The sequence below is a fragment of the Ricinus communis genome, chromosome 1, assembly GCF_019578655.1.
Source record: "Ricinus communis isolate WT05 ecotype wild-type chromosome 1, ASM1957865v1, whole genome shotgun sequence".
Classification (NCBI taxonomy): Eukaryota; Viridiplantae; Streptophyta; class Magnoliopsida; order Malpighiales; family Euphorbiaceae; genus Ricinus; species Ricinus communis.
The window spans coordinates 29781409-29793244 of record NC_063256.1 but is presented as its reverse complement, the minus strand read 5'-3'; the positions used below and the strand labels follow the sequence as shown (position 1 = coordinate 29793244).

The following is an 11836-nucleotide window of genomic DNA, read 5'->3' as shown; positions in this document are numbered from 1 at the left end:
TAGCCACTTTTTATTCCAGAGTGGAAATGGGAGATAACTACTACAAAACTGTGGCTGGATTAACTAAGACAGATGCTTAGTAAGATTCTATTTCGATGATTGTTGGTCATTTTATCAAATCAGTGCATCTTTTTACCCGCAAAGGCTACTTACTCAGTGGCTAAGTATGTGAAGGTGTGCCTTGAGAGGATCATAAGTCTCCATGGGATTTCTATTTCTATAGTGTTTGAAAGAGGACCACAGTTTACTTCTAGATTTTGGAAGAAGCTATAGGAAGAGTTCAGTACGAGACTAGATTTCTGTATAGCTTCCACCCCGAAACTGATGGCCAGTCAGAGAAGATGATTCAAACACTAGAGGATATACTCAGTATGTGTGCTAACAACAGAAGCCATCAAGATTATCGTAGCCACTTCTTATTCCAGAGTGGAAATGGGAGATAACTACTATAAAACTGTGGCTGGATTAACTAAGACAGATGCTTAGTAAGATTCTATTTCGGTGATTGTTGGTCATTTTATCAAATCAGTGCATCTTTTTACCCGCGAAGGCTACTTACTCAGTGGCTAAGTATGTGAAGGTGTGCCTTGAGAGGATCATAAGTCTCCATGGGATTCCTATTTCTATAGTGTTTGAAACAGGACCACAGTTTACTTCTAGGTTTTGGAAGAAGCTATAGGAAGAGCTCAGTATGAGACTAGATTTCTGTATAGCTTCCACCCCGAAACTGATGGCCAGTGAGAGAAGATGATTCAAACACTAGAGGATATACTTAGGATGTGTGCTATGGATTTTGGTGGTCAATAGGATTGGTATCTGTCTTTGATAGAATTTGTGTGCAATAATAGCTACTCTACGAGCATTGAGATGGCACCATATGAGGCCTTATGCCTACCCAATTCCAGCATCGGGCACGAGCTCACAAGTCGGATCGTGACAACTATCACTATAGAAACCCAAAATTTTATCTTACCTAATACTCCTTCTTAGTCTCTTTCCCTTGACTTCTCCCATTTCTCCACCATCCTTATCTCCCCTCCCTCGTTTGCCACGTTATCAAAAAATGCATTGTCGTTCGCCATGACATTTCATTCCTCTAAGCCCTTTCATTTTTCAACCGGGCCGCTTTTAGGCTCGAGTTCACATACCATCCTGACCTTTATAATAAAATGATCGATCTTGCTGGTAAAGTTTGAAACTTTATTTTGGGTTGGCAAGTAATTGATTTGATGAAAATTAGAAATATAAAAATTAGCAAAAAGACCTTTTCTATTCTTATTCAACGTTATGTCAAAATTGGATTGGAATTAGAAGCTATACATGCTTTTAATCGAATGAAGGATTATATTTACAAGCCTAATAAGATTACTTTTAATAATTTGATGAGAGTTCATGTTAAAGCTGCTAGAATTGAGAAGGTTCTATAAATGTATAAACAAATACAGAGGATAGTTACTTCTAATTTTCTTATAAAGAGACATTATAGAGATTAAAATCTTGATGAAGCTTTGAAGTTGCATAATTTAATGCTTAAGAAAAGGGTGAAGAAATAAGTCTTAATTAATTTCTAAAAAAAATGTATTTTTACTTTTCATTCTCAATTTTTTATTTTTTTATTTTTTATTTAAATTAAATATCCAATCAACAAAAACCATTATATTTAATGATCGGATCATATTAGAGATAAAAAAAATTAAACATCTTTTATGAAAAAATTATTATAATAGGTCATATTTTAGATAAGAAAATTAAACATTTTTTAATAAAAAAATATTATAATTGTTAAAATTATTAAATGGTCTAAGTTGAAATTTTTTCAGATAATTAGTCCTAATAAATAACTTATTATTTATGGAGTAATAAATAATTGCATTACAGGAGAGAGAGAGAGAGAGAGAGAGAGGAGGGTTGAATGAATTGGGCTTGAGAATCAATGAGTGGAGAAAGAGTTGCTGGTTTGGTGCTGAAACTGGACAGAACCCCCCTGCTGCATTCAACTCTCTCCGCTGCTGCCACCCATGACGACCACTTGTGCAAAACGTAAAATAGAGAAATTTAATTAATTAATAATAGATTCATTTGAACAATCTACGCAATCCTCTACTTCATTGTTTTGCACTTCTCTTACCTTTCCCTGCAACTCCTAACACCTCAAATCTGTCCCATTCTATCTTCTCTTTCGTCCTTCGACTGTAAGTTTTCTGGGTTCTTCTCTTTGTTTATTTGTATTTCGCTATTTGGCATGCATCTGGTTTGTCTTACATTAAGCGATTTCTATTAAATACTTATAATTCCAGAATTCACTTCATCGGTTCTTGTGGCTTTGATCATATAATTGCTGTCGAGCTTTGATTTAGTAATCAGCCTCTTTCTTGATCTAAGGATATCTAATTTTGATTTTTTGCTTTCTCGAGGTTTCTTTCTATGCTAAACGAACCCCATTCAGACTGATTAACAGGGAGCTTCTGTTATTTCTCTCTTAATGATTTTTTTTTCATGCATTATATGGTTTTGGGATAAGCTATTGAAACAGTCGTTTTATCATCGTGTTATGGATCAATAAATTTTGAAGCTTCAGACGTCTTTGCTGTACTAAAAACTATGGATTTGCATAGCAATTCTCATCCCGAATCTGGAAAACTGGAACAAATTGTTTCCCAGTTCCTATTGAAGAGTTTGCACATTGTTTTGGACTCCCGAATTCCTTCTCTTCATCCACATGATCGTAGTGCTGACTTTCAGTCCAGTTCTCGGGTGAGAAAGAGTGACAAATGGTTCAATTTAGTTCTAGGAGATCGTCCGGCTACCTTAGGTAACTTGAATTTCTGGCAAAGGAATCTAATGGACCCCATGATTATTGACATAATACTTGTTCGTACTGGGACTGCTTCATCATCAGTAGAAAATCTGTATGCTTCTCCAGCTGAGAGGATGCCTATTGAAACAGTCATAGAAAGGTGGGTTGTTCAGTATAAGTTCCTCCGGGCTATGGCTCCCCAGCTTGGGGAAAATTCTTCCTCGTACAAGAAAACATATAAGAAGTCTATTATACTTCTACGTTCTCTCTATTCTCAGACGAGGCTTCTCCCAGCTTATCGGATCTTTCGGCAGCTAAGCTCATCTAGTCAAACTTATGATTTTGATATCATTTACAAAGTTTCTTCATTTTGTGAACCATTCATTAGGTCAGAGGAGGAAAAAATGAAAGAGTATAGTTTTGTCCCTGTAGAGGCCCTTCCTGGCCACCTATCTATATCTGTGACATTTCGTCCATCTCTATCTGATTTTAACCTTGAGCCTTTGGCAACATTCCCGCCAAAGATTATAACAGATTATGTTGGTAGTCCTACAACCGACCCTCTTAGGTCTTTTCCTTCTTCAGAGAAAGGAGTTCGTGCTACATCCTTCCCATTGAGGGGAATATGTCCACCTAATTCTACAGCTTGTCAGAGGCCACATAGCTGGACAAGTGGCTTCCACAGAGCTTCTCCTTTTATGTTAAACCAACCTCTTGTTGGATCTCCTCCTGCATATCGCACATCTCCTATGCCATATGATTTTCCATCTCCTCCACTAGATACCTATGGTCATAGAGTTCAAAGCTACAGACCGCAGACTCATCAAAAAGCTACTGCTTATGATGATTATCAGCTTTCACCTCCATTCTCACCTTCTATGTCCCCTTCCACCCCAACATACTTTCCCAATAGTAATCCTGTGCAAACTCATATTACTTCAGAAACTGCCCCTGTAACTATCCCCCTTCCGATGACAAGTAGAAGTTCTAGATATGTTTCTCCAAACTTTTCTGACCCAAATAAAAATTCACTTCCACCTTTATCTCCTAGAAGCACAAGGTACGATCCCTCATCCCAGGAGTCTTCATTTGGAATCCGGTCAATCAAGAAAGCAGAAATTACAAGGGCTGGAGAGTCAAACTCTGGCGTAGCAAATCATTATTCTGGTCATAAGGTAGAGTTTCCTTTCTCACTTTGCTTTTTGGTGCTTTTATAATATATTCTTTTTTAGTTGTTGATAAGGCCAATTTTAATTATTGTACAGACTCTCAAAGATAGCAAAGATGATTCAGGGCGCTTCTCAGGATTGTTATCTTCCAGCGGCTCACCACGAATTGGATTTTCTAGAAGTTCCAGTAGATTATCTTTCCAGGATGAATTAGATGATGGTGACTTCTCATGTCCTTTTGATGTTGATGATGTTGATATATCAGATTCACCTATCAGGTACATTAATTTCTCTTGATTTTTAAATTGTATTGCTTAACTTTAAATGAATCATTGCTTGACTATTAAACGCTTACTGTTGAGATGTGATCATGTTCTTGAAGTAAAGATGTTCTTCTATGATCATATCTGCTGTATTGGCTGCATGTATCCTTTCGAATTTATTTACTTATATGCTTTCCACTTGTGTTACTAGGAATGGAAAAATCCCTCCACCTGAATGGGGTGCTATGTTTGAGGCTATTGAGACTTAGTTTTATCTAAATGGAATTCACATTTTATAATAAGGAAGTTTTATTCTGACTCAAAAACTTGAAATAGAATCACATTGATATTCAGATTTCATGGTTATTTTACAATAAACAGATGGACTAATGCTTGGATCATTTTAATAGTCTGATTAAAGGTCAAATATTTATGATCTATATCACAATAAAAAAGGATGTACTGATTGACTAAGCAGTTTTCCTGTCAACTTTTGCAAAGTATGCAAATTGACTTATTAAAATTGTAAAATTAATCTAAAGTGTAATTGTTGGTTCTATCTTCTGTTGAGACTTCTTTTTGAGGTCTTCATTGTCTGATGAAGTACAAGTAGGAGAATACTGAGGTGTCCTCCTGTAGGAGTATATTAAGCAACAGAAGGAAACGGTCAACATTAGCAAGGGACACCTCTTAAAAGCTTCTTCAGAATAGCCCATAAAAGAACACACTATAGTATTTGTGCCTCGTTCTTTCTACATCCGATAAAGTTCAACTTCAACTAATCATCTAGACTTGCTACAGAATTCAGTCATTGTTCTTCAAATGCTAATAGCTGGACTGTTTTAAGAAAATGGGACTTGAATGAGAAACAGTACTGGAAAAACACATATAACTAATGTTTACTGGTTACTTTCTATCTATAACAAAATTGTCATGTACTCAACCTATTGAGGAATGTTGACCAGACAAAAGAATTGACTTTGAATGGAACTGTGGCTCCTTCAGTAGGGGCACAAGCCAGTCATATTACTGGAACTCAACTTGAAAATATTCAGATATTGTTTGGCTTCATATTCATTACAATTGTCATTGCAAGTGAAAAATTTGTGAAGGAAATTTTTAGATAGGGCATCAAAATCAAATAAGGATGTTACTTATAATTTGGAGGGAAATATCCTAAAACTTTCCAAAGAACAAATTCTACTTAATATCTTTGAAGGACCATATGAAATCAGTTGAGGTTTCTAAATGAAATTAGGAACGATCAATTAAATGTCCATCACAAAAGGACAAAATAAAGACACTTGAAATAGGCAGAGTGTCATAATCCACATTAATCGTCTAAATTACACTCATCTTCGTAGAGGTTGATATGCTGTTGTCCCAAGTTTTTTTAATTTGTGACACAAGATTGTCTAAACTTCTATTAGGTATTAAAAAGTCTTTGAAACCATTTTCTGGCAAAGAGAGCTAGCGGAATGATCACGTGGCACTCATGTTTATTATTTATTATTAAAAAAGTAAAATAAAAAGGACACGTCAAATGAGTGGGACACTTGTGCACATCAGCACCATATGTCTGACTCGTGTTCTCCTCCTTTTTAAATTTTTTATCTCTGTTTCTAATTTTATATTTTCCTTATCTCCTTTTTTTTCCCTCTTTTTTTTCTATCTTTCATTTTCTCTTAGTTTCTTAGTAAACAAACACGTCTTTTAAAAAAATTGATCATTCATCTTGCAATAGTTGAATCATCAAACTTCTCTTTTAAATCTTATCAATGAATTAAACCCAATACCAAAACTACAAAACAAATAATTTGTCATAGTTTTCTTTAATCATATCATCAAACTTCTTATCAGATAAATTCAGGAAATTTGTTGAAAAGTAAAACCCAAGAAATAGAAAATTAAAAGAAGTTACAAAATTGGAGAAGTCTGATCATACTAATGAGCTATAAAGGGATAGAAATTGTTTGACTAGAGTACAAAAAAATTGAAGCTCGGAATGATTGGCCTTTAGCCTTTGATCAAGCTTTGACCAAGGAAGACAAAGCAAGCAAAAACGTAAAATATAAAGAGGAACAAAGAGAAAGAGAGAAGGAAAGAACATAAAGTCATTGGAATTTTTTGTTTGCTTGATTTTATTTTTTGATTTAATTTTTTCTTTTTTGTGTTTCAAAATCTCTTCTCACTTTGTTGAACGTGGAGGAGAGAGAATTTTTGAGTTTCTAACCTCTTCTACATGTGTGCCGATACTTTAAATTAATTTTGCTATTGAGAGTCTGGATTAGTGATTGAAAGGAGAATTGGAGTTTGATTTGAGGAGAAAGAAGACATGAATATAATGTTTCAATAATCTCAGGATTCAACTTATGATTTCTCCAGGGAAGTAAGATAAAAAGCAAAAAAAAAAAAAAAAAAATTGAGGAAAAAGAAAGAAATTAAGAAGAGAAAAACTTAACTTTTCTTATTAGGTTTAGAAAGAGAGAGAATCAAATGAAGTAGACAAAATGAGTGAGACGGGTCACACAAGTCCCACTCATTTGACATATCTTGTTTATTTTGTTTTGTTATAACTTGAAAACACATATGCACCACGTCATTATTCTGGTGGTTCTTTGTGGCGGAAAATGGTTTCAAGGGCATATGTTATACTCAAATTGAGGCTCAGACCATTACAAATAAAAAATTAAGGACTGTTATAGGATGTATATTAAACTAAATAGTTAGGAAAGTGCTAAATAGGAATTAGACTAGGTTGTGCTTTCTATATATATATGCATGTAACATTATGAATCAGTATACAAGAAATTATTCTCCCAAATTGTGTGTTTACATGGTATCAGAGGCAAACATTTGTTTGTGCTGATGGGTTTGGACTCAGCCCATTTGTGTGAGGGAGGGTGTTTGAAGTTGTATTCGTCCCATATTGCTAAGTTGTTGAGCTGTTATGGTGTATATATGTGGATTGAACACCCTCTTCGTTTGAGTTAGCTGTTGGGAATGAGTTCTACCTAAGTGATATTGACCAAAATTCCGTGGACGATGAGTGTAACTTAGCTACATTAATCTAGTATCATGACATAGCCGTAGTCTGATAAACCCTGACTTTGTACATTTTTAAATATGAAGAAATTTGTGTAGTTTGGAATCCTCGACAGAAAGAAACTATGTGGATGTGTTTAGCCTTGATTTGATGATACTAACTTTGAAGAATAAAAGCTACCAGAAATTTGCGACATAGGTGCTTGTTGCAAAAGTAACTTTACATATTGGTAAATTAACCATAGTACTCAAAGAATTTTCCTACAGATTCTCCATATAAAGAAGTACTATGGATGGGTTTGGCTTAGCTAATTTGTAGATAATGGATGTTTATTTTTGATTGTAACTAATCCTGCCAGCACTTGTTTCACTTAGATCTAGCGTATTGCTCCTTGGCACAGCTGTATTTTGCTTTTGAAAGAACTGTCATTCAGATCTCTTAACAATTGTTCAATCTCCACCATTCTTTTGTGTTTAAACATTGAAGTTGTGGTAATGGAGTTAGATAATCCAAGCTACAGAATCTGATTAATAAAAAGTAAAAGCATCCTTGTCTGAAATTGTGAGCTTGTGGTTACATAAGGTTTCTTTGCAAGTTTTGCAACCTTTAACCGATGAGACTCTGATCAATTACTTTGCAAGTACAATGCAAGTCGTAGTCAATATAGTTTAATTAAGGCAGGCCTCTGTGCCTTAGCACCTCAAAGGCTTGTGCCTTTTTGTAATTTTACGAGGCGCAAAAAGGTGCACTTCACTTGTGTCAATAAAAAAAGTGTTTTTTTTCCCTCTTCCTTATTTTTATTCTGAACCTTTGATATAATAGAAGAGAAAAAGGAGGTTCATGTATCCATCTGCACTAGATTAACTCAAAATTAAAGAGGCAAGAAAAGAAGTTTCAATAAGGTTTCAACATGCAGATTGAGAAAAAAAAGAAAGAAACTAAGGTTTCAACAATTCTCATGGAAAAAGAAAAAGAAGCTGCTGCCAAGAATGGCTCATCTCTCTTTTCTTATCTTTTTTCTTTTTCTTCTCTCCTTATCATGACTAGTTCAAGGTTTTTCTTTCATATATATATATATATATATATATACATATATATAAGCAACAAGAGCTTTTATTATGGGACAACTCATAATGTTCATATCGATCTATTATGCGCCATCTAAGTCATACAAAAAAGAGATCTATTCATGATAAGAGAAAGAAAAAACATGGGTCATTTAGTAAAATGAGGAGGACCACGCATCGAAAATAACTGTCCCTATTCTCATCCCTAATTAAAAAAGTTTCAACAGCGCTGAAATTTCAAATTTCTCTAGTGCCAACTAAATGATCAATACTACTGTAACTAGAGCTGTCACCGTTACTCCAAATATATATATGTAAGTGCATGTATTTTATGCTTTTTACGCCTCATTTTCAATTTCTTTTTTGTAACCTTTGCTACTCTTCTTCATGCTTTATTCTATATATTAGTTGGATTTGTTATGCGGAATTGCTTTCTTTTGGCTAGAACATCTCTTGCCTAAATGAGGTTGTCCTCTATTCTTGACAATTGTTTGCTTGAATGATTCGTCAATTTTCCTTTTTCCTTTTCTTTAATTTTCCTCATATTATTGTCACTATTACTTTAATTTGTCATTCTGTAATGACTAATGTTATTTTTAGGATTTGTTTGTTTTCTTTAACCTTTTTTAGTTCTACTGTTTGTTGGATAAACTGTTTCTAAAATTTTCTTACTGAATTAGAAACCTTTATTGCTAAGTTTTATGTGTGTTTTTTTTCATGACTTGTGTTTTTAGTATCAAAAGTTATATCATTATGTAAGCTTGGTAGTAACATATTTACCATTTTCTTAACTTTTTAACTGTTGTCCCTTGTCTCCGTCAGGTGCGTGCCTGCACCTTGCGTCTAATCCTCAGGACTCTTTTGCACCTTTTTGCACTTTGCACCTTTCATAATCATGGTAGTCAAACTGTCGAAGCATGGTTTGCTTCAGTTTGGGTAGTTTGAGCTTTCTTGTATGCCTGAGAATTTTAATATACTGGGCTTAATTTTATGGACTACTCTGCTTCTTCAACTATTGATACCGACTGACCTGTTGAGAGGATCAAATTTCATAATTTTATCCTCAAATAATAACAAAAGTTCAATCAATTACCTTAAAATTCTTCATATTTAACCGTGCGGACAATATTGTTTATGGGCACTGCGAACTTGATCTAGGATGTCCATGCCTTTTTCTTCAACAAACTTAAAGAAACTTTCTTTTTTTCCTTTGCATTTGCTTATATATTCAAATTCTCCTGTTAATTATGATGTTCATCCTTGAAGTTTACAGTACATGTTGGCTCCTTTTTGTTTATTTATTTCACTTTATTATCACCTGTTAAGCAGCCACAACCTTGATGGGAAAAGGAATACAGAATCTACTCCTCACTCGTTGCTAATCGGCAAAAAATCGCAAGATGCTGCTGTTGGTGTTCTTGTGCACATGCTGAGGACAGCACCTCCTCTGCGTCAAGATCCAAGTTGTTACTCGACTCATTCTTTTAGGACTGATCTAGATGAAGGGGTTGCCACCGCCTCTGGATTCTTTTTGCCTCGGAAGACGGCAGATGCACTAGAAGAGCTCAGGAGTTACAGAGAAATGAAAGACCTGCTACTGTCTAAGAGCGGAACTCGGATGGTCAATAAAGAAGAAGCTTAAAAATTGCTACTACTTTTGGGTGGGTGCATCCTTTATCTTAAGGAGGCTTGATTGCCAAGGGAAAGATGTCTCATCTGTACATATGATTACTGAAAATGTGCGAAGTGGTTTAAATCAGTCGGACGATTTTAATGTATTCTCTCAGACATGCGCATGGAGGGAACAATAGCCATGTTAAAGCCATTTTTGGTCATTTAATTTAACAATTAAATTTCATACCATATCGTTTCTTTTGCTTTTATTCTATAGGGAAAAAGTAAAGGCAAGAGTATTGAAGAATTGCATTTTGCCTTTTGTAAACGCCATATATATCGACTTCACATGAGAATTTTATGAAGTCATCTGATGTTTTCTATATCTATAAAAATATTAATTATAATATTTATAAAAAAAAGTTAAATGTGATTTTAAATGCTAATAATGATTATAGTAAAATTTTGACTTATTTAAATATACGATTATTATGTTCTTAAAAAATAATTATAATAAGGTAATAATTATTATAGCTACTACTAATATATATATATATATATATATATATATATATATATATATATATATATATATATATATATATATATATATATATATATATATATAAAGAATAAGAATAAAATAGTAAAAGAATAAAAATTCTAAATTGAATCATAAAGAAATTCAAAGAAATTTATGATATTTTTGAAAATTTATTGGTCGAATATAATAATTATAGAAAAGTATCAACTTATATGTATGTGATATTAAAAAATAATAATAATAAAAATAAATAAATTATAAGAATTCTAACAATTTGATGTTTTAAAAATAATTATTATACGAATGTATAAGAACTTATTAGTGGAATCATATAGATACAAAATTAAAGTTGATAAATATATATGCTTCTCAAGTTTACATATGAAATCAAGGTCATGGTGATGTCACACCCTTTTTGACTTAATCTAATGCACTGATCACATATTAATTATTTGACCACTAATGATTAAATGGAAACATCCTTTCTAATAATCATTTTGTCTTGGCCAGAAACTTTACTGTCAAGAATTATATGTGATTGCATAGAATATCTTCTTTGTTTATTTCAAAGTAATGGATTCCCTTATTGAATGAACATATATCTTTATATATGCCTGATTAGGACTGTCATATACAAATATCAGTCCATGACCGATACCAGTATACATAAGCATTAACAAAATCTAATTACTATAAATAAGTTATCTTAGGTCTAAGGATTAAACATACCATTTAATTTGATTATAAATTATTGACAATAAGTAAACTCTATGTAATTGATTATCAAATGTGTCATTATTTAGAATACTTGTGACACAAGTATTCCACATTATTTATTTCAGTATCAAATACTGAATGGCATAAGACTCCTCGTTCCATCATCATTAGTATCTCATAGTAATCATGGATAACAAATAATTAACTAGTCTTCCAGATTAGTGATGCCTAATAAAAAAAATTCTACAACCGGGAACCTCATTTATAATATTAATACTAAGGCAGTCGCCACTCATATTCTTAACTCTTTGAGAATGAATATCTCATATAATAATATTAGACTCATCAATTAAAACATAATGCAAAGAATTAATTGAATGAAATTATAGACTGCCATTAAATATTGCACAAATAAATATGTTTCAAATGTTGGTGATACATCATTAATAACTTCCACTAAAGCTAATCTCTATGTTGAGTCATAGGTTTTGTAAGTGGGTTAACTACATTCTCAATTGATGCTATGTTCTATAGAGACATCTAATCTCCCAACAATCTCTCAGATGATATGATATCATCATTCTATGTATTTAGATTTTTTATGAGATCTTGGTTCCTT

At 33.2% G+C, this 11836-nt stretch overlaps 1 protein-coding gene across 2 annotated transcripts; it reads left to right on the top strand.

Annotated features, from left to right (window-relative positions):
* The first annotated feature begins 1860 nt into the window (after positions 1 to 1860).
* On the top strand, positions 1861 to 10205 carry LOC8276848 (autophagy-related protein 13a). Of its 2 annotated transcripts, none has more exons than XM_025156749.2 (3): positions 1861 to 3972; positions 4063 to 4244; positions 9669 to 10205. In XM_025156749.2, exons 1-3 carry the CDS (start codon positions 2602 to 2604, stop codon positions 9982 to 9984), a joined length of 1869 nt encoding a protein of 622 aa, XP_025012517.2. In that variant the 5' UTR covers positions 1861 to 2601; the 3' UTR covers positions 9985 to 10205. The 2 variants fall into 2 exon arrangements, with proteins under 2 accessions (XP_025012517.2, XP_002515663.2); XM_002515617.4 differs by having other exon boundaries at positions 1862 to 3972; positions 9672 to 10205.
* The last annotated feature ends 1631 nt before the right edge of the window (positions 10206 to 11836 follow it).

Coding starts and splice junctions, on each gene's coding strand:
- LOC8276848 (XM_025156749.2), top strand. CDS start 2,602: ATGGATTTGCATAGCAATTCTCATCCCGAATCTGGAAAACTGGAACAA. Junction 3,973..4,062: donor ATCATTATTCTGGTCATAAG/GTAGAGTTTCCT, acceptor ATTATTGTACAG/ACTCTCAAAGATAGCAAAGA. Junction 4,245..9,668: donor ATATCAGATTCACCTATCAG/GTACATTAATTT, acceptor TCACCTGTTAAG/CAGCCACAACCTTGATGGGA.